Below are 26,310 nucleotides of genomic sequence, written 5' to 3' on the forward strand. Positions count from 1 at the left end.
TTTCGAGAATGTTTCAGAATTAGGTACTGGTAATTGCACAACTCTGTAAATATATTAAAAGCCATTGGATTGTATACTTTAAACAGGTGAACTTTATGGAATGCAAATTATTTCTCAATAATGCCATTTAGAAAATAGTACAGTGAGTCCCTGTGTACCCTTCACCTGCTTGAGAACTTCTTACATAGCAACAGGACATAACAGTAGGAGGACAATCGAAACTAGGAAGCGGACATTGGTACAATACCATTAACTAAAACAGATGATATTAGAATTTTAGCAGGTTTTAGAATAATGCCTGGCACACAGTGAACCTTATACAAGTGCTAAGAACTTCAGGACACTGACAGTGATGAACATAATAAAGATGATACTGGACTTTCTACTGCAGCCAGGTTGATTTGTTGGTTGCTTTCAGAACATGCCATATTTTTTTCTTTCCAAACTCTAACCTTAGCATTTACTACCACCTGGGATTCCTTTTTCCTTCCTCTTTCTTCACCTCCTCAAATCCCTTATATCACCCATCTCCAGCACATCTCTAATACTGCTCCTCTCTTCCTCTCTTCTTTGAACTACATAAACCTCCACACCAGCCTGCAATGGCCTGGACTCTCCTTTGCAAAGGTGTCACTTTCTCCTGTGAGTCCTAAATTCCCATCTAGATGAAGAAGCTGTAAGGATTACAAGTCCTCTACATCCCCCACAATAAACTTGTGTTTGAACAAACTGATCCAAGTCAGATTCAACGTTGTTATCAAAAATGGAGCAAGAGGGATGAAATGTAAAACGAAGGAAAGGAGATTGTAGGGCAATTCAAGCAGAAAGACGTAACTAAAGAGTTAAGAAGCAGTTATAGGGTATTCATTATACACTCCATAGGGTTGCCAGAGACAGAAAATAGGAATGAAGAGGGAGGGGGAGAAAATTTTCTGCAATGTAGTTCCCCACCACCTCTTTTATTTTTGACGGTTCATTGACTAACTCCTCTTTGACAACAAAGGGTTAAATACCCTGTCCCCGAATTCCTATCACAGAGCATCACAAGAGCTTGGGTTCTTGTCTACCTCAGGGCAACTTGAGCCCCTTGCGGTTGGCTTTCCCCTCTCCCCAACCCCTGATACATTAGTGAGCCTTCAATAAATGATGGCTGAATTAACGACTGAACGCATGAACAGAAGACTGACTGACTCGGAGCTAATACTGCACGTCAAGTCTAAATACAGAAGCCTAGACACAGAGTAAAGTGCAAATTCCCACGTGCATGCGTGTTCAGTCGTGTCTGACTCCTGTAGCCCGTCAGGCTTCTCTGACTATGGGATTCTCCAGGTAAGAATACTGGAGTGCGTTGCCATTTCCTCCTCCAGCGGATCTTCTCAACCGACGGATCAAACCCGTGTCTCCTGCCAATCCTGCATTGGCAGGCGGATTCTTTACCACTGAGCCACCTGGGCAGCCCCAAATTTCGACAAATTTATTAAAATTCTGGAAGCTTGGGTTTCCAGTGGCCCCAGGCGAGTCGCAAAGTTGCTTCCCCGGTAGCTCTGACAGTAAAGAATCTGCCTGCAATACAGGAGGCCGGGTTCGATCCCTGGGTCAGGAAGAGCCCCTGGAGAAGGGAATGGCAACCCACTCCAGTATTTTTGCCTGGAGAATCCCATGAACAGAAATGCCTGGCGGGTTACAGTCCGTGGAGCTTAAAAGAAGTCGACACAGCAGAGCAACTAACACTTTCACTTTCAGGCCAGTCGCAGCTGAGGCCCTAGAAACTGTTCTAAAAAAGCGGAAGGAGGGGCTTGCAGCCATTCCGACCACACCCCCTCGCGCTCAACACTTCCGTCCTTGGTCCCGCCCCTTCCTGCTCAAATTCCAACTCTATTTGGTGAGTTCGCCAAACCGTCTGAGTACTTTGGCGCCTATTGGGCCAACCGCTGAACCTGGGTTGCGTACTTCCTGGCTTTGGGAACGAGGAGCGGACGTAGGCTTGCCGCCATTGCCTTGTTGAAAAGCGGCCGCCTGTGTGAGGGGCTGTAGGGGTGCGTGGCGGACTGTAAGGGCCAGGCTGCGGGAGGCGAGGTTAGGTTGGGGCTGAGCGGCCAGTGGGGCTGAGCGGCCAGACGGACTGGGCCGGCGCACTCTGAGCGAGGCGGAACTGCAGGCGGGGGGTTTCGACGTGTTTCTGCGGCCTCTCTTGAGGGCCTGGGCCTGGGCCCTGTTCGTTAATTTTTTTTCTTCTGCTGCTTCCCAGATTCTCCGGGCATGGCCGGAGTATTTCCTTACCGAGGGCCGGGTAACCCGGTGCCTGGCCCTTTAGCCCCGCTGCCAGACTACATGTCGGAGGAGAAGCTGCAGGAGAAAGGTGAAGAAAGCGGGTGGTAGAGGCGCCTGGGGGCGGGTGTGCCAGTGTGCGCGTGCGCGCAGCGGGTTTGACCCCTTCCCCTGTTTTGTTAGGTGTCAAAACATTAGGTGTTAGTGCACTTATTAGCCCCTATTAATTTTTTCATCTAATCGAGTCTCTGAAACCATCCTTTTTTTTTAAGTGCCTATTACTTGTAGGCATTGATCCAGACAATGGGAATGCAATAGTGATGCAGACAAAACCCCATTCCCTTACAGGGTTTAAATTGCAAAGAGACATAGTTAAAAAAAAAAAAAAGGCTTCATTAGTTGTACCAAAAATACTAGGCAATGATAAATGGCTGGCAAAAATTTTAAAAAGTAAAGCAGAGCAAGTTGACAAGAGAATTGGCAGGGAGTGTTCCTTCTGGATGCCCACCCTCTGTCATGCATCCTGACGAAAACTCAGTTTAGGGTGAGAGGTGGGGAGAGATGAAGCAAATGACGTGCAGGTCTTTAAACTGAGGTGTCTTTGCAGCCCGGAAATGGCAACAATTGCAGGCCAAGCGCTATGCCGAAAAGCGGAAGTTTGGATTTGTGGATGCGCAGAAGGAAGACATGCCTCCAGAACATGTCAGGAAGATCATCCGAGACCATGGAGACATGACCAACAGGAAGTTTCGGCATGATAAAAGGGTGTACTTGGGGTAAGACCATCCTGGAATTATTTCATTTGGCATTTGGTCCCTTTTCCTTCTCCCTGTCTCTTATGTTTCAGTCCTGGAGAGCTGCTGTCATTTTGGGACTTTTAATGTTCTCAGACAGCTCATCTGGGTGGTTATCCATTTTAAATAAAGGTCATTTGTGTCATTTGTTGTTCAGTTCAGTCACTCAGTCGTGACCCCATGGACTGCAGCACACCAGGCTTCCCTGTCCATCACCAACTTTCAGAGATTGCTCAAACTCAAGTCCATCGAGTCGGTGATGCCATCCAACCATCTCATCCTCTGTCATCCCTTTCTTCTTCTGCCATCAATTTTTTTTAGCATCAGGGTCTTTTCTAATGAGTCCGTTCTTCACATCAGGTGACCACAGTACTGGAGTTTCAGCTTCAGCACCAATGAATATTCAGGACTGATTTCCTTTAGGATTGACTAGTTGGATCTCCTTGCAGTCCAAGGGACTCTCAAGAGTCTTCTCCAACACCACAGTTCAAAAGCATCAATTCTTCAGTGCTCAGCTTTCTTTATGGTCCAACTCTCACATCCATACATGACTACTGGAAAAACCATAGCTTTGACTAGATGGACCTTTGTTGGCAAAGTAATGTCTCTGCTTTTGAATATGCTCTCTAGGTTGGTCATAGCTTTTCTTCCAAGGAGCAAGCATCTTTTAATTTCATGGCTGCAGTCACCATCTGCAGTGATTTTGGAGCCCAAGAAAATAAAATCTCTCACTGTTTCCATTCTTTCCTTGTCTATTTACCATGAAGTGATGGGACTGGATGTCGTAATCTTAGTTTTCTGAATGTTGAGTTTTAAGCCAACTTTTTCACTCTCCTGTTTTACTTTCATCAAGAGGCTTATTAGTTCTTCTTTGTTTTCTGCCATAAGGGTGGTATCATCTGCATATCTGAGGTTATTGATATTTCTCCTGGCAATGTTGATTGTATTTGTTGTTAAATTCCACATATAGGGATGTCATACAATATTTCTCCTTTGTCTGACTTCACTCAGTGTGATAATCTCTAGGTCCATCTGTATTGCTATAAATGCATTATTTCCTTTTTTATAGCTGAGTGATATTCCATTGTACTAATGTATATGTACATTATGATGTACATATCATATTGAAATATGATACATACATAGCATACTGAAAGATGATGCTGTGAAAGTGCTGCACTCAATAAGCCAGCAAATTTGGAAAACTCAGCAGTGGCCACAGGACTGTAAAAGGTCAGTTTTTATTCCAATCCCAAAGAAAGGCAATGCCAAAGAATGCTCAAACCACCACACAATTGCACTCATCTCACACGCTAGTAAAGTAATGCTCAAAATTCTCCAAGCCAGACTTCAGCAATGTGTGAACCATGAAATTCCAGATGTTCAAGCTGGTTTTAGAAAAGGCAGAGGAACCAGAGATCAAATTGCCAACATCCACTGGATCATCGAAAAAGCAAGCGAGTTCCAGAAAAATATCTATTTCTGTTTTATTGACTATGCCAAAGCCTTTGACTGTGTGGATCACCACAAACTGGAAAATTCTGAAAGAGATGGGCATACCAGACCATCTGACCTGCCTCTTGAGAAACCTATATGCAGGTCAGGAAGCAACAGTTAGAATTAGACATGGAACAACAGACTGGTTCCAAATAGGAAAAGGAGTACGTCAAGCCTGTATATTGTCACCCTGCTTATTTAACTTCTATGCAGAGTACATCATGAGAAACGCTGGGCTGGAAGAAGCCCAAGCTGGAATCAGGATTGCCGGGAGAAATATCAATAACCTCAGATATGCAGATGACACTACCCTTATGGCAGAAAGTGAAGAGGAACTCAAAAGCCTCTTAATGAAAGTGAAAGAGGATAGTGAAAAAGTTGGCTTAAAGCTCAACATTCAGAAAACAAAGATCATGGCATCCGGTCCCATCACTTCATGGGAAATAGATGGGGAAACAGCATCAGACTTTATTTTTTTGGGCTCCAAAATCACTGCAGATGGTGACTGCAGCCATGAAATTAAAAGACGCTTACTCCTTGGAAAGACAGTTATGACCAACCTAGATAGCATATTCAAAAACAGAAACATTACTTTGCCAACAAAGTTCCGTCTAGTCAAGGCTATGGGTTTTCCAGTGGTCATGTATGGATGTGAGAGTTGGACTGTGAAGAAAGCTGAGCGCTGAAGAATTGATGCTTTTGAACTGTGGTGTTGGAGAAGACTCTTGAGAGTCCCTTGGACTGCAAGGAGATCCAACCAGTCCATCCTAAAGGAGATCAGTCCTGGGTGTTCTTTGGAAGGAATGATGCTAAAGCTGAAACTCCTGTACTTTGGGCACCTGATGTGAAGAGCTGACTCATTGGAATGAAGAGCTGACTCATTGGAAAAGACTCTGATGCTGGGAGGGATTGGGGGCAGGAGGAGAAGGGGACGACAGAGGATGAGATGGCTGGATGGCATCACCGACTCAATGGAAGTGAGTTTGAGTGAATTTCGGGAGTTGGTGATGGATAGGGAGGCCTACTGCTGCTGCTGCTAAGTCGCGTCAGTCGTGTCCGACTCTGTTCCACCCCATAGACGGCAGTCCACCAGGCTCCCCTGTCCCTGGGATTCTCCAGGCAAGAACACTGGAGTGGGTTGCCATTTCCTTCTCCAATGCATGAAAGTGAAAAGTGAAAGTGAAGTCACTCAGTCGTCAACTCCTAGCCACCCCATGGACTGCAGCCTACCAGGCTCCTCTGTCCATGGGATTTTCCAGGCAAGAGTACTGGAGTGGGGTGCCATTGCCTTCTCTGAGGCCTGGCGTGCTGCAATTCATGGGGTCGCAAAGAGTCGGACACGATTGAGCGACTGAACTGGACAGAATGTATATGTACTGTATCTTTTTTATCCATTCATCTGTTGATCTGCATTCAGGTTTTCATGTTCTGGCTGTTGTAAGTAGTACTGCAGTGAACATTGGAGTTCATGTTTGTTTTCAAATTATGGTTTTCTCTGTATATATACCCAGGAGTAGGATTGCTGGCTCATATGGTAGCTCTGTTTTTTAGTTATTTAAGGAACCTCCATATTGTTCTCCTTAGTGACTGTAACAATTATGTTACTACCAACAATGTAAGATGTTCTCAGTTATGTTCTTTGTTGTTATGTTTCTTTTCCCTGATCTGGGCCTGGAGTTTTTAATTTGTCCTGTTGGTATTATGATAAGACATCTTTATCTTTGAGTGAATTAAAGCCCCGAGCAGGACACCTGTACATTCTTGTTGCCTGTAATTCCTAAGTGGCAAGAGTCTTCAGGTTTGAGGGTAGTTCCGTCCTGAGGTCTTTGTGTCCTTTTGTTTTCCCAAGGTGGGTGAGTACAGGTATAAATACCTTAGCAGATCCTTTTTTCATTTTTACACAAAAGTGTTAGCCATTTAATGAACTAGTCCAAGACAGCAATGGAAGTTGTATTTATTTCAAAAGTATTTGAGAACTGTGCTAGGTGCCAGGGATATAGCAATGAACAGGAAGGAACAGTCTTTCTGGAGCTTATTGCCTACTGACATAACAGACAAATGATTAAAATAAAGTGTGAATATTTTCTTATTTAGGCTCAGACAGTAAAGCGTCTGCCTACAGTGCGGAAGACCTGGGTTTGATCCCTGGGTCAGGAAGATCCTCTGGAGAAGGAAATGGCAACCCACTCCAGTACCCTTGCCTGGAAAATCCCATGGACAGAGGAGCGTAGTAGGCTACAGTCCATGGGATCGCAAACAGTTACACACAACTGAGCGACTTCACTTCACAGAGAGAATAGAATGTGAGATAGCCTAAAAGCTGTTTTTAGGGAGATAGCTGGTGATTTAGAGGGACTGAAACCCAGTGTTGTGGGACAGTGATGTTTAAGAAAAAGAAGTGGCACTGTTGGAGGTGGGGAGGCAGAGTTCCTGGTCACAGAGGGCCTGGGTACTATATTTAGGAGTTAGACTGTAAGGCGGGTTTTCTGTGGAATGTGATACCTTGTTACTTCTCTGCATGGCTTAGGTAGCAGAACACCTTGTCATTTCTAATCATCTCTCTTCCTGTTGTTACAGGGCCCTCAAGTACATGCCGCATGCAGTCCTCAAGCTCCTGGAGAACATGCCTATGCCTTGGGAGCAGATTCGGGATGTGCCTGTGCTGTACCACATCACCGGAGCCATTTCCTTTGTCAATGAGATCCCCTGGGTCATTGAACCTGTCTACATCTCCCAGTGGGGGTGAGAGGGACTGGAATGTGGGGTGTGGTGGTGGCGGTTGAGGGGACATTATGCAGAAACTGTTGTGTGACATTGTCGACTTCCAGGTCAATGTGGATTATGATGCGTCGGGAAAAAAGAGACAGGAGGCATTTCAAGAGGATGCGTTTCCCCCCTTTTGATGATGAGGAGCCACCTTTGGATTATGCTGACAATATTCTAGATGTTGAGCCACTGGAAGCCATTCAGCTAGAGCTGGACCCTGAGGAGGATGCCCCTGTGTTGGACTGGTTCTATGACCACCAGCCATTAAGGGATAGCCGGAAGTGAGTGATAGTTGGAGTTACCACTCCTGTGAGGGTTTGGAACTCCAGAGGGGGTCCTGGGAGACCAGTAGGTAGCATGCCCTGGCTAGCTGGTGCACCTACTTGAACTTATATGGGCCTCTCTTTTTTCCCTAGGTATGTAAATGGTTCCACTTACCAGCGCTGGCAGTTCACATTGCCTATGATGTCCACTCTCTACCGCCTGGCCAATCAGCTCTTGACAGACTTGGTTGATGACAATTACTTCTATCTGTTTGATCTGAAGGCCTTTTTTACATCCAAGGCACTTAATATGGCCATTCCTGGAGGCCCCAAATTTGAGCCTCTTGTCCGAGACATCAACCTACAGTAAGTTGGAGAGAGTAGAGTGTTTTTAAATTAAATAAATTTGAAATGTATTTTTTAATTGAAGAATTGCTTTACAGAATTTTGTTGGTTTCTGCCCCACATCAACATGAAGCAGCCATTGTAAAATCTAATCTTGATCCTTTAGATCCCATTATAGTTTCCAGACTGCCCAACTCCGCTGCTCACCCTTGATTCTGTGCCCTAGGGATGAAGACTGGAATGAATTCAATGACATCAACAAGATCATCATCCGGCAGCCTATCCGCACCGAGTACAAGATTGCGTTTCCTTACCTGTACAACAACCTGCCGCACCATGTCCACCTCACCTGGTGAGAGAGCTGGAGCCCAGCTGGGCGAGAGGGGTGGCTGGCGTTTGGGGTGGGCCGGGAGGAGCGCCTTGGCTGACTCTCGTTTCATTTCAGGTACCACACTCCTAATGTTGTGTTCATCAAAACTGAGGATCCTGATTTGCCAGCTTTCTACTTTGATCCTTTGATCAACCCAATTTCCCATAGACACTCTGTCAAGGTGAGAGGAAGGGACATTCTCAGCTCTTCAAGATAAATTTCCTGACTGGGCAGAAGCATGACTAGATAAAAGTTCACCTAGAGGGAGACATGATTTCCATCCTTAAGTGTTCCCCTCGAGCTGTAAGAGGGGAACTGTCGTGTGAGAGTTTGGCACTTGGCTCAAACCAAGTTATTCACATTATCTTGGTTTCTGTGATTACCCATCTGGGCTTTATTGTTTCTCGTCTGGGACTCTAATCTTATTCTGGTCTGTTTCCAGAAAAATTTTTTATTTTTCAAAATATTTTATTATTTATTTGGCTGCACCAGGCCTTAGTTGTGGCATGCGGGATCTAGTTCTCTGGTCAGGGATCACACCTGTGTCCCTTGCATTGGAAGTGCAAAGTCTTATCCACTGGAGAAGTCTCTCCAGTGTGTTTTTAAATCCTTTTTTTTGAGCTGTAATTCACTACACACAATTCACCCATTTAAAGTGTATGATTCGGTGGTTTTAGTTTATTCACAGAGCTATGTAACCATCACCACAGTTATTAGGACATTCTCCTTTCCTCAGAGAGAAACCCTGCACCCATGGTAGTCACTGTCTATTTCTCTTGAATTTTCCATGTCTAGGCAATTGCTAATCTGCTTTCTGTCTCTATAGATTTGCCTGTTTTGGACATGTCATATAAATAGTGTTGTACAGTATGTAGTCTTTTGTGGCTGGCTTCTTACACTTGGCACAGTGTTTTTGGTGTTGATTCACGTTCCGTCATGTTCTTAACATAAACAGATCTCCTTCCCCAGGCCCAGTTTTTGGAGCTTGGACAGGAGGTGGTTGCACGTTTACCTCTCCCTGTGTTGGGGGCTCCTCTGGGAGGCCTTTGGCGGAGAGCCAGTTGGGGTGAGAGGAGTGCTGCTCACTCGCCCAGTTGGCCCTGCCCTGTTCTCTGCTCCCTTGGCCTCCTTTGCCCTCGTTTTTCAGGGCTTCTCTTGTCAGGCAGCCCAGTTGCCATAGCAGATGGAGCCACTGTGTTTGGCCCCAGAGAGTTTCTCTCTCATCCCAGGTCTCTGCCCAGTTCAGCAGGAGCTAAACCCATGGGGGTTCTTCTTTCAGAGCCAGGAACCATTGCCAGATGACGATGAGGAGTTTGAGCTCCCAGAATTTGTGGAGCCCTTTCTGAAGGACACACCCCTCTACACAGACAATACAGCCAATGGCATCGCCCTGCTCTGGGCCCCCCGGCCCTTCAACCTACGCTCTGGTCGCACTCGCCGGGCCCTAGACATCCCCCTTGTCAAGAACTGGTAAGGCTTCTACCTGGGGAGAGTAGCAGATATATAGGATTAAAGACTCCAGCTGGGTGGGCATATAGCCTTTAGCAGGGCAGCTGGAGGGAGAGGTGGGCCAAGCTCTAATGTGTGTGTTTTTTCAGGTATCGGGAGCATTGTCCTGCTGGGCAGCCTGTGAAAGTGAGGGTCTCCTACCAGAAGCTGCTTAAGTACTATGTGCTCAATGCCCTGAAGCACCGGCCCCCGAAAGCCCAAAAGAAGAGGTGAGGTGCCCTGGGGCCCCTGCTCAGCCTTCTTCTGTTCCAGAGATGATCAGGAGATTCACTCTCACTCCTTATTCCCATCCCAGGTATCTATTCCGATCCTTCAAAGCCACCAAATTCTTCCAGTCTACCAAGCTGGATTGGGTGGAGGTGGGGCTACAGGTTTGCCGCCAGGGCTACAACATGCTCAACCTTCTCATTCACCGAAAGAACCTCAACTATCTGCACCTGGATTACAACTTCAACCTTAAACCTGTTAAGACGCTCACCACCAAGGTACTTGCATTGGACCTTAAGGGGGTCCTGGGCTGAGAGACGGGCTGGTTTTGCCCTGGCCTCTTGGGATGGTGTGTATCCAGTCCAGAGCATTGCTGACTAATGTTGTTTCTATCCTTGGCATTTTTTCCAGGAAAGGAAGAAATCTCGTTTTGGAAATGCTTTCCATCTGTGTCGAGAAGTTCTGCGTCTAACTAAGCTGGTGGTGGACAGTCATGTGCAGTATCGGTTGGGCAATGTGGATGCCTTCCAGGTGAGGCTAGGAATCCCCAGTCCCTGCCCCTTGTAGGGAAGCTGGGTGAAGCTTGGGCTGATCATGGAGCTGGCTCTAGCTTGAAGCCTACTGGGGCCACTGTGTTGCAGCTGGCAGATGGGTTGCAGTATATCTTCGCCCACGTGGGGCAGCTGACGGGCATGTACCGCTACAAATACAAGCTGATGCGGCAGATTCGTATGTGCAAGGACCTGAAGCACCTTATCTATTATCGCTTTAACACGGTAGGACCCTGCCCTTGTGCATTCATATTCTCAGATCCATCTTAATTTTACATCGATCAGGGCTCTTTCCAAGGGCCTATTTGGAGAGAGGCTCTGAGTGTTATTACTGCTGTCCTGTAGATCTCAACACTTCTCCCCAGAGCCCACCTTTAGTTCTAAATAGAAAATCTCAGTTGCTGGTTTCCTCATTTACTCCATTTTAAATATTGAGATCTTAAAAGAGTTTTCTCTTTTTCCCCCCTTTATTGCCATACCTGTGCCCTTTGCTCCACCTCTGCCCAGTGTTCTGTTGTTGTCTGAATGAATTACTAACTTGTGTTCTTGACTTTTGCTTGGGATCCTAGGGTCCTGTAGGGAAGGGCCCTGGCTGTGGTTTCTGGGCTGCTGGCTGGCGGGTCTGGCTGTTTTTCATGCGTGGAATCACCCCTTTGCTGGAGCGATGGCTGGGCAACCTCCTGGCCCGGCAGTTTGAAGGTGAGTGGTTTTCTCCATGTCTGACTTCTCCCATTCAAGAATAGGCCACGTGTGCTCCTGATCCTTCCCTTGTCCTTGTTTGAGATTGAGCATCCCTTCCTGTTGGATCACCTCTAAGGCCCAGTACCTAAGGAGTCTGACCTAGTATTCTCTTTTCTTGGGCTTCATTGTGGGGCCTTAAGGCCAGCGAGCATCTGTAGGATGGAAATGCCTCAGAAGCATCGTTGTGAATCTTTTCAGACGTATTGTGTCTTGCATGTGCTGGGCTTTATTCATACTTGCTGATTTCACTGTAACCATGGTTGTCAACGGATATGAAAGTAGAGACTTTAGTAGGAACAACAAATCTTGCTTTTAACCACTTTCACTTCTAGGCCGACACTCAAAGGGGGTGGCCAAGACGGTAACAAAGCAGCGAGTGGAGTCACATTTTGACCTTGAGCTTCGGGCCGCTGTGATGCATGACATCCTGGACATGATGCCTGAGGGGATCAAGCAGAACAAGGCCCGGACGATCCTGCAGCACCTCAGTGAGGCCTGGCGCTGCTGGAAGGCCAACATTCCCTGGAAGGTGGGGAGGTCTCCCCGGCTCATAGAGGGACCTGGGTATTACCGGTCCTGGATTGCTTTAGCCCCCTGTCACTTTTTCATTGTGCCTTTTGCACTTTCAGGTCCCTGGGCTGCCAACACCGATAGAGAATATGATTCTTCGGTACGTGAAGGCCAAGGCTGACTGGTGGACCAACACCGCCCACTACAACCGAGAGCGCATCCGCCGCGGGGCCACCGTAGACAAGACTGTGTGCAAAAAGAACCTGGGCCGCCTGACTCGGCTCTACCTGAAGGCAGAGCAGGAGCGGCAGCACAACTACCTAAAGGTTGGACGGAGTAGGCTGGGCTAGGGGCGTGGGCGCGAGCAGGAGGGCAGACTGCAGAGTTGGAACCATGCCTGGCCCTGGTGGGATGAGGCTGCAGTGGGAAGCTGATTCTCATATCCACCTTGCAGGACGGTCCTTACATCACAGCGGAGGAAGCGGTGGCGGTGTATACCACTACTGTGCATTGGCTGGAAAGCCGTAGATTCTCACCCATCCCCTTCCCCCCGCTCTCCTACAAGCATGACACCAAGTTGCTGATCTTGGCTTTGGAGCGGCTCAAGGAAGCTTACAGGTGAGGGAGGAGTAGAGTCGACAGGTCCCTTTAGGGAGGTGATGGACACAGAGTGGCATCATCTTTAGAGTCCAGAGAAGGCCTTTCTGGGGATGGCTTCCTCTTGGTTTTCCCATTCACACTTTTTTAAATTTGTTTTTTGGCTGCACTGGGTCTTCATTGTTGCCCTTGGGCCTTCCCTTGTTGCAGCAAACGGGCTACTCTACTTGCAGTGTGTGGGTTTCTCAGTGCGGTGGTTTCTTTTGTGGAGCATGTGCTCTGGAGCTCGGGCTCAGAAGTTAACAGTGCATGGGTTTAGTTTACCCCCATGGCATGTGAAATATTCCTGGCCAGGCCAGGGATTGAACCCATGTCCCCTGCTTTGGCAGGTGGATTCCTGATCACTGGACCACCAGGGAAGTGCCCTCATTCACCTTTTCTTCTGCCTTGTCAGTGTGAAGTCTCGATTAAACCAGTCTCAGAGGGAGGAGCTAGGTCTGATCGAGCAGGCCTATGACAACCCCCATGAGGCGCTGTCCCGCATCAAGCGACACCTCCTTACACAGAGAGCCTTTAAAGAAGTGAGTGAGATGCCCCACACGTTTTCTTTTGGCTGTGTGATTCATTCATGGCACCCAGGGTGTTTGGTGGGTTGGTGTGAGCCAGCTTCCTTGTCCCACAGGTGGGCATTGAGTTCATGGACCTCTATAGCCACCTGGTGCCAGTGTATGATGTGGAGCCACTGGAGAAGATCACTGATGCCTACCTGGACCAGTACCTGTGGTACGAAGCTGACAAGCGCCGCCTGTTCCCACCCTGGATCAAGCCTGCAGACACAGAACCACCTCCTCTGCTTGTTTACAAATGGTGCCAAGGTAAAACTTTTCTGGGGTTGCCTCTAAGGAAGGCAGATACCTTAATTTCTACCTTGAAATTCTCATCCAGATAGCATAATTAGTTTACTCTCTTGATGCCTGGTACCAAAGAAATGGTGTTGATGTTACACTGAGCAGTTTGACTCTGCTAGCAATCCAAGTGAATGAATGGAGTGGTCGTATGATCTGGATAGGAGTGTGATGGCTCTGTAGGCACTAGTCCTGAAAGGAAACTTCTGACCTGCCAGAGCTTTGTGTTTCTTCCCCCCTCAGGCATCAATAACCTGCAGGATGTGTGGGAGACAAGCGAGGGCGAGTGCAATGTCATGCTGGAGTCACGATTTGAGAAGATGTATGAGAAGATTGACTTGACCTTGCTCAATAGGCTGCTGCGTCTAATCGTTGACCACAATATAGCTGACTACATGACAGCCAAGAACAACGTCGTTATCAATTACAAGGTGTGTCTTGGGGCAGGGTGGCAAGGAATTGGGGGAAGTGGGGGGTGGTCTGGCCCACTGAGTTTGGATTTCCATGGCAGGGGGAAGGCAGAAGAGGATGGGCCCTGAAAACCCCGGGATTTGGCTGTGGTTAAGAATTGTCTTTCTGGGCTTCCCTGGTGGCTCTGTGGTAAAGAATTGTCTTTCTTTCTAGGACATGAACCATACAAATTCATACGGGATCATCAGAGGCCTGCAGTTTGCCTCTTTCATTGTACAGTACTACGGCCTGGTGATGGACTTGCTTGTGTTGGGGTTGCACCGAGCCAGTGAGATGGCCGGGCCACCTCAGATGCCAAATGATTTTCTCAGTTTCCAAGACATAGCCACCGAGGCTGCCCACCCCATCCGTCTCTTCTGCAGATACATTGATCGCATCCATATTTTCTTCAGGTGAGGGCTTGCCTGGAGTCTTATCGTGTTGAGGTCCTTGCCCAACTTCTGAAGCAGCTATTGTACCTTAGTTGACTTGCTTCTGGGTTGGCGCTCTGAAATGGGATGAAGTCCTGTGAGTAGCATGGAGATTGGGAGTGGCCTCCACCTGTGGAGCCATAGGCCTCATGAGATCCCAGTGTCCTTGGGCCTCAGCCACTCACCTTGCTCTGTAGGTTCACAGCAGATGAGGCTCGGGACCTGATCCAGCGTTACCTGACAGAGCACCCTGACCCCAACAACGAAAACATCGTTGGCTACAATAACAAGAAGTGCTGGCCCCGAGACGCCCGTATGCGCCTCATGAAGCATGATGTCAACCTGTGAGTCTAAGCTGGGGCTGTGGGAACTGGAAGAGTGTCAGCCTGAGGGACCCAGAGGGCGATTAAAAGGAGTTGATGAGGCGGTGTCCTGGGTGGGAGGGTGTGCTTTGTCGGGACGTCATCAGTCTGGCTGGCCTTTGAAGGGAAGCTTCTTCCAAGAGACCGATGTGACCCTGTGTTCTCTGTGGGCAGAGGTCGGGCAGTGTTCTGGGACATCAAGAACCGTCTGCCACGCTCAGTGACTACAGTTCAGTGGGAGAACAGCTTCGTGTCCGTGTACAGTAAGGACAATCCCAACCTGCTGTTCAACATGTGTGGTTTTGAGTGCCGCATCCTGCCTAAGTGCCGCACCAGCTACGAGGAGTTCACCCACAAGGACGGGGTCTGGAACCTACAGAACGAGGTACAGTCTCGGGTGGGGCCGGGGGTAGGAGCAGGCCCAGCTCCATCCTCACGGGTGTGGGGCGAGAGGTGCGGCACACTTTCCATCGTCAATCAGCTGGGCCTTCCTGGGAGGCTAGGGCTTAGTGGTGGTCAGAGTTGTTTCTTGTTCCCCTGGCATTTCCAGAGGTAGTTAACCTTGAGCTTGTGATTTAGGTGACTAAAGAGCGGACAGCTCAGTGTTTCCTGCGTGTGGATGATGAGTCAATGCAGCGCTTCCACAACCGCGTGCGTCAAATTCTGATGGCCTCTGGCTCCACCACCTTCACGAAGGTACACACAGTAGTCGTGGCCTCTCTCTGGCTCATCCCTTCCACCCTTCCCTGCTTTGTTCTTTTTTCCCAGCTGTGCTCAGAGTACAGTCTCCATGCTTCATGATACTGCAGCTTGGAGTGTCAGATCAATTCATAGTGGTTTCCTGAGAATCCTTGTAGGAATTCTATAGCCTGCATCTGCGTAGTTGCAATGCTTCTAAGTTAAGGTGAGAGTAGAAGTGGGATTTTTAAATTTGGACAAAAATCACCATTTTTGTGTCTTCCCCAACCTGGCTTGTTATCCAGGTCATAAATTTAATCTTTTGACCTTTAACGTAGCATGCATGTTAAAAAGCAAGTATAACAAGCTATCTTTGTTTATTTCTTCTTTAGTTGCTTCCAAAGCCCCCCGCTCCACCCCTTTGGAAGGCAGCTGGAATTGAGAAGGAATAATCTGAAGATTACTTAACTGTGTGTGCTTACATTTTTTTCAAGGTTTAAAAAGGCGCGTTGCTCTTTCTGCTGTTTTCCCATTCTAGAAATGATGCACATGAGTGTCCTGGCTGTTGCTCTCAAGAGCATCAGTTATACCAAAAAGAAAGGGAAGTCTAGGTTCTTACCAGGTTGTGTTTCAAAGTCATTGTCCAGTTTCTAGCTGTGGTGATGAGGCAGCGTGATACTGGTGAATTTGAAATTGCTAGTGATCACAGAGCAGGCAAAACTGTGAACTTCACAGGCAGATTAAACACTGTCGTGATGTGATCAGCCCCAGATTTGCTGTGCGACTCAAAGATCTAGAAAAATGGCAGTATATTCTGCTCTTGCCCCATCAGTTTGGATTCATTGTGCTGACAACTCAGCTGGCATCGTGCACCACAAAGAAGCAAGATGTAAAAACATGTGGGGGGATAACCTGATTCTTTTTCAATGCATATAGTACATATATAGAGATAAAATGCCCCAGTGTGTTAAAAATATCACCTCCTCCTGACTTGTCTTAGAGTAACTCTTAGCTGTAGCATTTTCTTCCCTTCTGGCTTTCCTATCCCTTTAAATATGTAATAAAGAAGGCTTTCAGTTTTTTAGTAGAGTTTTTTAATAGTTTTGTTAAGGATACATTTTTTTTTAATGATACTCCTTATCTCAACTTCCCCATGATACATTTGGGGGGGTATAGTGCGGGGAAAAGTGTCTGTCTTCTTCGGTTGGTTTATGTCCTCTAGAGTCAGGTGACAGGAATTGTGTAACTCATTCAGTCCTTGTGTTCAAGGCATACACACACGCTGCCTGTGAGAGTCTCTGCCTTCCTCGAGCTCACTGCCTAGTTGGAGAGACATGCATAGTCAAGAGAACTATAGTACCGTATGTTTTTAGAGCTCTCGTGTTATTTGGGGATCAGTGAAAGTCCTCGTGGTCTTGACTCTAGCCCAGTCTGGGAAAGGGAGAAAGACTTCCCAAAAGATATAACAGGTGAGAGACAGGTGAGGGAGGGCCTTCTTTCAGCCAGAGGTATGAAGAGGTAGCAAGCATAGTGTCTGTGGGGCCATAAAAAGTTTGGGGCAATAGAATTGTGGAAGAGATGGAGGCGGAACAGATAAGAACTAGATGATGGAGGTCATCACCGCCTCATTAATCCCATAAGGGTCCTGAGCACGGGGTGACTGTTCAGGTTTCTGAGTTAGGTGGTTTACTCGTGCAGCTGTCAGGAAGATGGATTCAGAAGAGTAGGAAGAAAGATGAGGTTTGGGGGCTCTGCTGAAGGCCAGATAAAAATGATGAGAACACTGAAGGTAGAGGTATGGGGGAACAGATTTGATAAGTAGTTAGTAGATAAAAGTCAGCAGAACTTCATCGTGGTGACATGCCAGAGGGAAAGGAAGTCAAAATAACATTCAGTTTTTGGTATGGGTGACTGGATGGATGATGGAGCCACCAACTGGAAGACTACAGGGAGAAGAGTGGGTTTAGGAGAGAAGATAAATGGATTTAGTTTACGGTATAAGAAGTTTGATGTTCCTAAAAACATCCAGATAGAAGTTCCAGCAGACACTTACTGAAATCACATTTCTTCAGTTCCAAGGTAAATATATCCATATATAAGTGTATGTATTTTGTCCCTCTTAGCGGTACCTCTTAGATTTGATGAAAAAAAGTATTACAGGTTTGAAGCTCCAGGGAGAGAAATGAGATGAGAAAGTAAGAGGTTAGGGGGAACTTAGAGGTTCCTATAGGATGTTTAGGTAGAGATAACTTTGCACCCTGGAGCTTGGAGAAGATGTCTGGATTGCAAATGTAGGTTTAAGAGCCTGTCAGCATAAAGGCGATGGTTGAAAGCTCAAGATGAGCAAGATTATCTGGGGAAAGCGGAAGGAGCGAGAAGAGCAGAGGGATGAGTTTGAAACCTTAGGGAACACTGAGCATCAGTGTGGCCAGACTGGGCGAGTGCCGGGTCACGGGCGCCAAGCCTGTCAAGAATCGGGACGGGCACTTAACAGTGTCAGTTGCCTAAGAGTGTTTCAGTCAGATAAGGCCTGACAAGTAGCCATTGGATTTGGCAGTCAGGACGTCATTGGTGACCTTAGCAAGAGCTGTTTCAGAAATAGTGGGGAGAGATGCCAGATTGCAGTGGGTGAGGCTTTATGGGAAGTGAGGGAGTGGAGACACGAAGGACTGTCAGTCTGCCAGAGCAGCTGGAGGAGGAGGGACACGAGACGCCACCTAGAGGGAGATAGAAGTCAGGGCAGGTATTTTAAATGGGAGTGATGGGAGTCATTGCACAGTAGGAAGCCAGCAGTGTTCTGAGTGCAGCAGAGACGTGATAAGCGATGGAGTGGTGTCTGCTCAGCAGGAATAGGTGCAGGGACGCATCCTCTGAACCTAGTAGAAAGAGGTCGGTATTGATGTGAATGTAGATAAGTATAGTGGGAAGCTGTAACAAATCTTGCTTTTTTCAGTTTTGCCAGGGCTGGAGTGAGTGGCATAGGATGTTTTACTTGAGCACAGCAGTGAGGATGTGATTCAGTTGTTGAAGGAACTTTGAGGGCTTTAAGAGAGTGAAGACAGCTGTGAGTGAGTGCCTCTTCCCAGGACTCAGCTATTCAAGCACTCAGCGAGGGGCTGGAGAAGGTATATCGATTCTAGTGCTGATTTAGGATGGGGGCTTTGTCATAGGGCTGTTGGGGAGTCATGAGGGACTGGATGCAGGGAGTCAAAGATGCTGGCCCCATTGGAATCCTGGATATTGGGTGGGGGAGAAGGACGAAACCAGAGAGGCAAATGGCCCTGGGGGAAAAAGGCAGGGTTCAAGGGAATAGATGTGTGAGAGGTTAGAGCCAGAGGTCAGGGGGGCAGTGTGATATAGTTGTTAGAATAATGGTTTGGGAGTCAAACTAGGTTCAGTCCTAGCTCTGCTACGTTACTGGTTGGGATCTGAGTTAAGTCACTCACACACTGTGGGCCTCAGTTCCCACATCTGTAAAATGGGGGACTCACTTGTAGTCATTACTGATGCTATAGCTTTAGGTGCATTCTTGCTTTATGTACGGGCAGTGTGCTTGCCAGGCTTGGAGCCAGGACGCCCTCAGTCCTAGTAGTGGCTATGAAATAAGACTGGAACATTTAAACAAGACTCTGGTAAGTGCCAGAAATAACAGAAGGAAAATAGCAACGTACCACGTTCAAGCACCTGACCTGTAAGGTACAACTTACCTAACTTTAGCTTCTGGAGGACCGACAGGAACTCTTGCCGAGTTCCCTGTCTTCTCTCCCTCTCACCAGGGAGTCCCTTTAAGCATGTGTAGATGACTTAGAGGAAACAAACATCTTTGCCCAGCAGTAGGTGTATTTCTCTGTCCTTTTTTGTTTTGATTTTTATTTTACATTATTTTTAATAAACTTTTTTTTAGAGCAGTTCTAGATTTATAATAAAATCGAAAGGAAGGTACTAAGATTTCCCATAAAATCCCTGCGCCTGCGTTCCTCACCAGAGTGGTACATTTTTACCACAGAAAAACCTACATTGACACATTGTGACCATCCATAGTCCCAAGTTTACCTTAGGGTTCACTCTTGGTGTGGTATATATTCTCTGGGATTGAACACATGTATAAGAATACTTGTGCTCAGTCACTCAGTTGTGTCTTGCCCTTTGCAGCCCCATGGACTGTAGCCTGCCAGTCTCCTTTGTCCTTGGAATTCTCCAGGCAAGAATACTGGGGTGGGTTGCCATGCCCTCTTCCAGGGGATCTTCCCAATTCAGGGATTGCAGATGGATTCTTTAGCACTAGCGCCACTTGGGAAGCCGATAAGAACACATATCCATTGCTAAAATAACATACAGTTTTCATGCCCTAAAAAACCCTCTCTGCCTCTTTGTCTCCCCTGCCCCCACCCCAGCCATACATTTAGTTTTAAATAGAAGAAAAATCGGTCTCTACTATATCATGGTTTAAAAGGATACAGTAAAAGTTATCATTAAGTTCTCTAATAGTTATGTTTTCATTTATAGTAAAAAGAAATTAAATACTAACAAAATCCATAAAACACCAGCAACCCATTGTCCTAACATCAGTTTTATTTTTCCACATTACATTCCAAGTTGGTCATGTATTATGATGTGCAGGTTATGTGATTGAATTTATCTCATTTATGAAGACATAACATGTGTGAAGTTCTTAACCATGGTACATGGTACACAGTACATGGAATCACTCAGTGTCATTTCCTTCTTGCTTCCACTCATCCCCGGAAACTGCTACTGTTCTTAAAGGAACATGATGCTGTCTCGGAATTCATACTTATTCCCTACCAGAAATACAGCACTGGTAGCTACAGCAGAACTGGGGTGTTCTGTAATACAAACCATGCAGCTTGTGATTCCAAGGGCCAAATACAGTCAGAGAACTTATTACTAAGCCTCAGGTACCCTGTTGAAGTCTGCTTTACTGCCAGATCTAGCCCATTCTGGCCCCCAGCTGCTGCTGTAGGTCTGTTGCTCAGATGCTCAGTTTTGCTTTTGTGACTTGGTTCAGGCTGTTACCTCACTCTGGGGTCACTTCGTACTGCCTGTCCTGAATACTGTTTGTTCAAGGCTGATACCTATGATAACTCCAGCCAATGTGATCTTTCACAGTCAACAGTTGTCTGACAAACATTCCTTGCCTTAAAACCTTGAGTATATCTTTTGGAATAAACTTTTAGTTTATTCTCTTTTTTTAATTGATCTTTTTCAAAAATTGCTTTTGGTTTTGTTTAATTTTATTTTTTCTCTTTCCTATTTCATTGGTTCTGTTCTTTTGCTTACTTTGGGTTTAATTTGCTCTTCATTTTCTAGTCTGTCAAAGTAAAGGTTAAATGACAATTTTGGACCTTTCATTTTAATGGACATACTTAGTGCTGAAAAATCTTCTTTTAAGCACTGCTTTAGCTGCATCCCTCAAATTTTGATAGGTTTCCCTTTTCATTCAGTTAAAAATGTTTTCTGATTTCCCTTGTGAGTTCTTATTTTACCCATACTTAGAAGTATGCTGTTTAATTTTCAAATATTGAGGTGTTTTTCCAGATTCAGTTCAGTTCAGTTGCTCAGTCACGTCCGACTCCTTGCGGCCCCATGAATCGCGGCACGCCAGGCCTCCCTGTCCATCACCAACTCCCGGAGTTCACTCAGACTCAGGTCCATCGAGTCGGTGATGCCATCCAGCCATCTCATCCTCTGTCGTCCCCTTTTCCTCCTGCCCCCAATCCCTCCCAGCATCAGAGTCTTTTCCAATGAGTCAACTCTTCGCATGAGGTGGCCAAAGTACTGGAGTTTCAGCTTCAGCATGATTCCCTCCAAAGAAATCCCAGGGCTGATCTCCTTCAGAATGGACTGGTTGGATCTCCTTGCAGTCCAAGGGACTCTCAAGAGTCTTCTCCAACACCACAGTTCAAAAGCATCAATTCTTCGGCTCTCAGCCTTCTTCACAGTCCAACTCTCACATCCATACATGACCACTGGAAAAACCATAGCCTTGACTAGACGGACTTTTGGCAAAGTAATGTCTCTGTTTTTGAATATGTTGTCTAGGTTGGTCATAACTTTCCTTCCAAGGAGTAAGCGTCTTTTAATCTCATGGCTGCAGTCACCATCTGCAGTGATTTTGGAGCCCAAAAAAATAAAGTCTGACACTGTTTCCCCATCTATTTCCCATGAAGTGATGGGACCGGATGTCGTGATCTTTGATTTCTGAATGTTGAGCTTTAAGCCAACTTTTTCACTCTCCACTTTCACTTTCATCAAGAGGCTCTTTAGTTCCTCTTCACTTTCTGCCATAAGGGTGGTGTCATCTGCATATCTAGGTTATTGATACTTCTCCCAGCAATCTTGATTCCAGTTTGTGCTGCTTCCAATCCAGCGTTTTTCATGATGTACTCTGCATAGAAGTTAAATAAGCAGGGTGACAATATACAGGCTTGACGTACTCCTTTTCCTATTTGGAACCAGTTTGTTGTTCCATGTCCAGTTCTAACTGTTGCTTCCTGACCTGCATACAGATTTCTCAAGAGGCAGGTCAGGTGGTCTGGTATTCCCATCTCTTTCAGAATTTTCCACAGTTTGTGGTGATCCACACAGTCAAAGGCTTTGGCATAGTCAATAAAGCAGAAATAGATGTTTTTCTGGAACTCTTTTGCTTTTTCCATGATCCAGCGGATGTTGGCGATTTGATCTCTGGTTCCTCTGCCTTTTCTAAAACCAGCTTGAACATCCGGAACTTCATGGTTCACGTATTGCTGAAGCCAGATACTTCTGTGTTATTGGTGTCTAGTTAATTCTATTATGGTCAGATCTTTATGATCTTAGTTTTTCAAATGTAGACTTGTTTTATGGTTTAGCCTATATGGTGACTGTCTCCTGTGTACTTGAAAAAGAATCTGTATTCTGTTGTTGTTGGGTTTTACAGATGTCATTTAGGTTCTGTAAGTTGTGTTGTTCAAGTCCTTTAATATCTTTTTTTTTTTCTTTTGCCTATTTCTGTCAGTTACTGAAAGAAGAGTGTTGGAAGTTGTAGATTTATTTCCCCTTCCAGGTTCCTCTTTTTATTTTTGGCTTCAGAGATAGCATTCACTTTATTAAACTCATCTAAGCTTATAATACAAAGACACATGACATTTTTCCAGAAATTTATACTTTTTTTTGAGCATGAAAGGATGTCTGAAATTCAGACTGCTCTGGTATCTTAAATATTTAGTGAAAGTTGGACAAACATACTTGGCTTGCAGATGAAAAACCAGTGAGTCACCAGGAGATTAGCAGGTTTAGGGGAGTAGGGAGCCATCTCACTGAGACACATTTTTCTTCAGAAACCTGCATATGGGTGATGACCAAGGCGTGTGCCAGGTGGAATGTTGTTATCATGTACCTGAAGATAGAGCTGCAGTTAGAAATTAACTTTGCAGCTGGTGCGCACATAGACGTTTCAGTAGATAGAAGCAGCGCTGTTGGCGCCCTGGCAAGGTATATAGAGTCCATACCCTTGGGCATCATCATATGCTTTGTTTTCTTTGAGTCTTAGTATTTCAACAGGTCCATCTTTTTTTTTTTTTGCTTCATATATTTTGAGGCTGTGTTATTAAGTAGGCAGTATGTTTAGAATTATCATATCTTAATGAATTGACTCCTTTATCATCATGAAATGTCCTTTGTTCCTTGTAATATTCTCTGCTCTAACGTCTACATTGTCTGGCATCAGTACTACCCCTTTAGCTTTGTTTCGTGTGTGCATGGATGTCTTTTTCCATCTTTAAACTTTTAAGCTGTGTCATTATAATTAACGTTAACTTCTTACAGATTGCACTAAGTTGGTTCCTGCTTTTTAAATTCATTTGAACAGTCTTTGCCATACGAGTAGTCTAAACACTCCAATTACATTTGAGATAACTATCAGTATGGTTGAGTTTAAATCTGCCATCTGTTCTTCGTTCTGGTTTTTTTCCTCTTTTCCTGCCTTCTTTTTAACTTATTTTTTTAAACATGAGAAAAACAAAGGTTTCATAACATAAATCTGTAAAAAGAGACCCAGGAAAACTTGAGTAACTAATTTTCCAAGTTTCTTTTGGATTAAGTGGGGATTTTGGTATGATTTTAATTTATCTCCACTCTTTGAGTATTAGCTACGGTTCTTTGGGTTTTTTGGTAGCTATAGGGTTTACAGTGTACATCTCTGTCTTACTGTGACCACTAGTCTATTACATTACGTATTGTATGATAACCTTACAGTAGTTGACTTTCATTTTTCCCCTCATTCTTTGTAGTGTTAACTGTACCTATATTATAAACACAGTGATACATTGTTGCTCTTTGGGCTTTAAACAGTCCTTTAATCTTCTATAGAAATTACAAAATGAGAAAAAATGTCTTTTTACCCACATACTGTTTCTGGTGTTCTTCATGACTTTATGTAGATCCACGTTTCCATCTGGTATTTTCTTTCTGCTCGAAGAATGTCCGTTAACATCGCTTGTAGTAAGTGTCTACTGGCAGTGAATATGCTCTGCTTTTGTTTGTCAGGAAAAGTATTTATTTTGCCTTTATTATTTTCTTCTGAAGCTTTAAAATGTTGTAAATCCCATCAATATATTTACATTTTCAGATACTGAAATTTTTATCTCTAGAAGTTTCATTTGGGTCTTTAACAACTATTTCTCTCCTCATTATGTTCGTGTTTTTCTTGTATATTCAAGCATAATTATAAACGCTGTAGGTCTTTGTCTACTAATTCCATCATCTGTTGTTTCTGTTTCTGTTTGGCTGTGCTGGGTCTTCATTGCTGTGTAGGCTTTCTTCAGTTGCAGCAGCCAGGGCTCCTCTTTAGTTGAGGTGGGTGAGTCTCTCAGTGCAGTGTCTTCTCTTGTGGAGCACAGGCTCTAGGGCCTGTGGGCTTCAGGAGTTGCATCATGCAGGCTCAGGAGTCGCGGCTCCTGGGTCTTAGCTGTGGCACACAGCAGATGTGTTGCATCATGTGGGCTCTTGCGTGTGGACGTGTTATGTCCTGTGGGCTCTGGAGTATGTGGCCTCAGTAGTTGCAGTACTGGGACTTAGTTGCTCCACAGCATGTGGGATCTTAGTTCCCCAATCAAACCCACATCTGCAGCGTTGCTAGGTGAATTCTTAACTACTGGACTCGACCAGGGAAGTCCCTCTTATTTTCTGTCTATATGGATTTGTTTATTCTGGATGTGTAATATAAGCGGATCATGGATATGACCTTTTTCATCTAGCTTCTTTCACTTAGCATGTTTTCAAGGTTTATTCATGTTGTAGCATGTATGGCAATGGCACCAGTACTCTTGCCTGGAAAATCCCATGGACAGAGGAGCCTGGTAGGCTGCAGTCCATGGGGTCATGAAGAGTCAGACACTTCCCTTTCACGCATTGGAGAAGGAAATGGCAACCCACTCCAGTGTTCTTGCCTGGAGAATCCCAGGGACAGGGGAGCCTGGTGGGCTGCCGTCTCTGGGGTCGCACAGAGTCGGACACGACTGAAGCGACTTAGCAGCAGCAGCATGTATGAGTATTTCAGTCCTTTTCATATTTCGTTATGTGGCTGTACCACATTTTGTCAGTAGATGGACATTTGGGGATTTTCTGTTTTCTGGCTATTATGAATAATGCTTTTATGAACAATCTGTGTACACATTTGTAATATGACTTTTTAATGTATTTATTTAGGCTGTGCTGGGTCTTCAGTGCTGTGCATGGTGTTTCTCTAGTTGGAGCAGGCGAGGCCTACTCTCTGGTTGTGTGTGGGCTTCTCGTTGCAGAGGCTTCTCTCGTTGCGGAGCTTGGGCCCTAGAGCTCAGCCTCAGTAGTTGTGGCACGTGGACTTAGTTGCCCTGTGGCGTGTGGAATCTTCCTGGACCAGAGAGCAAACCCTTGTGCCCTGCATTGGCAGGCGGATTCTTAACCACTGGACCACCAGGGAAGTCCATGTACACATTTTTGTGTGGACATAAGTTTTTATTTCTCTTGGGTGTATACCTGGATTATTGGGTCATACAGTTACTCTGTTTAACCTTTTGAGGAACTGCCAGGCTGTTTTAGTGTGGCTATACTATTTTATATTACCACTAGCAGTATATGATAATTGTATTTTCTCCACATCCTTGCTAATACTTGTCACTCACTCATCGCCATTCCAATGTGTGTTAAGTATATCTCATAGTGATTTTGATTTATACACACTTCCCGAATGACATTGAGCTCAGCTCTTTCTTGAGAACTAGAGAGAATTTAGCCAATTGTATCTAGTGATTCCCAGCCACAGTCCTCTCCCTGCAAGAACTTATTCATAATTTACTTTCTCCTCACTGTCTTCAGATTGTGAATAAATGGAACACAGCTCTTATTGGCCTTATGACATACTTTCGAGAGGCTGTGGTAAACACCCAGGAGCTCCTGGACTTGCTGGTGAAGTGTGAGAACAAGATCCAGACACGAATCAAGATTGGCCTCAACTCCAAGATGCCGAGTCGATTCCCCCCTGTCGTTTTCTACACCCCTAAGGAGTTGGGTGGACTTGGCATGCTTTCAATGGGCCATGTGCTCATTCCCCAGTCTGACCTCAGGTAGGACTTCGCTAAGAATCTTAGACCCTGAGGAAAAGGGGATGTTTCTTTATTTTTAGCCTAATCTTGGTTGTGCCCCCGAACAGGTGGTCCAAGCAGACAGATGTAGGTATTACACACTTCCGTTCAGGAATGAGCCATGAAGAAGACCAGCTGATTCCCAATTTGTATCGCTACATACAGCCATGGGAGAGTGAGTTCATTGATTCTCAGCGGGTCTGGGCTGAGTATGCACTCAAGAGACAAGAGGCCATTGCTCAGAACAGGTGGGCATCCACAAGGGCGTAGCAGTTCTGTCGGAGGAGGAGGGGTGACCTTTGAGCCTTGCCTAGAGGTCAGGGCAGAGCATTCCGTATTTTGTGGAGTCAAGGAAGTAGGTTCTATATCTGACCATATTTATCCTTGGCTAGGGAGGAATGCTGAACTTTTCATATATGTATTTAAGTTTGGTCTTTTTTCCTTGGC

General features: G+C 45.7%; 1 protein-coding gene across 3 annotated transcripts in view; it reads left to right on the forward strand.

The window, feature by feature from the left end:
• The first annotated feature begins 1,874 nt into the window (after window positions 1-1,874).
• The window catches only part of PRPF8 (pre-mRNA processing factor 8), a 32,758-nt gene continuing 8,322 nt past the window's right edge, over window positions 1,875-26,310 (forward strand). The window contains exons 1-26 of one of the 3 annotated variants that reach the window (XM_086359764.1): window positions 1,875-2,036; window positions 2,249-2,359; window positions 2,876-3,044; window positions 7,137-7,301; window positions 7,388-7,606; window positions 7,742-7,954; window positions 8,160-8,285; window positions 8,379-8,484; window positions 9,583-9,773; window positions 9,902-10,021; window positions 10,108-10,297; window positions 10,431-10,550; window positions 10,661-10,795; window positions 11,140-11,269; window positions 11,644-11,840; window positions 11,941-12,147; window positions 12,276-12,439; window positions 12,873-12,999; window positions 13,101-13,293; window positions 13,567-13,754; window positions 13,948-14,186; window positions 14,402-14,548; window positions 14,741-14,951; window positions 15,146-15,262; window positions 25,598-25,845; window positions 25,932-26,111. In XM_086359764.1, the coding sequence (XP_086215890.1) occupies window positions 2,260-2,359; window positions 2,876-3,044; window positions 7,137-7,301; window positions 7,388-7,606; window positions 7,742-7,954; window positions 8,160-8,285; window positions 8,379-8,484; window positions 9,583-9,773; window positions 9,902-10,021; window positions 10,108-10,297; window positions 10,431-10,550; window positions 10,661-10,795; window positions 11,140-11,269; window positions 11,644-11,840; window positions 11,941-12,147; window positions 12,276-12,439; window positions 12,873-12,999; window positions 13,101-13,293; window positions 13,567-13,754; window positions 13,948-14,186; window positions 14,402-14,548; window positions 14,741-14,951; window positions 15,146-15,262; window positions 25,598-25,845; window positions 25,932-26,111 (4,202 nt within the window). In that variant the 5' untranslated portion in view covers window positions 1,875-2,036; window positions 2,249-2,259. Of the gene's footprint in view, window positions 2,037-2,132; window positions 2,360-2,875; window positions 3,045-7,136; window positions 7,302-7,387; window positions 7,607-7,741; window positions 7,955-8,159; window positions 8,286-8,378; window positions 8,485-9,582; window positions 9,774-9,901; window positions 10,022-10,107; window positions 10,298-10,430; window positions 10,551-10,660; window positions 10,796-11,139; window positions 11,270-11,643; window positions 11,841-11,940; window positions 12,148-12,275; window positions 12,440-12,872; window positions 13,000-13,100; window positions 13,294-13,566; window positions 13,755-13,947; window positions 14,187-14,401; window positions 14,549-14,740; window positions 14,952-15,145; window positions 15,263-15,636; window positions 16,329-25,597; window positions 25,846-25,931; window positions 26,112-26,310 lie in introns of those variants that run through there. The other 2 variants (XM_086359766.1, XM_086359765.1) reach the window with 2 other exon arrangements.

This window comes from Bos grunniens, chromosome 19, assembly GCF_055505025.1.
Source record: "Bos grunniens cultivar Pamir isolate PY7600 chromosome 19, Bosgru_T2T1.0, whole genome shotgun sequence".
Lineage (NCBI taxonomy): Eukaryota > Metazoa > Chordata > Mammalia > Artiodactyla > Bovidae > Bos > Bos grunniens.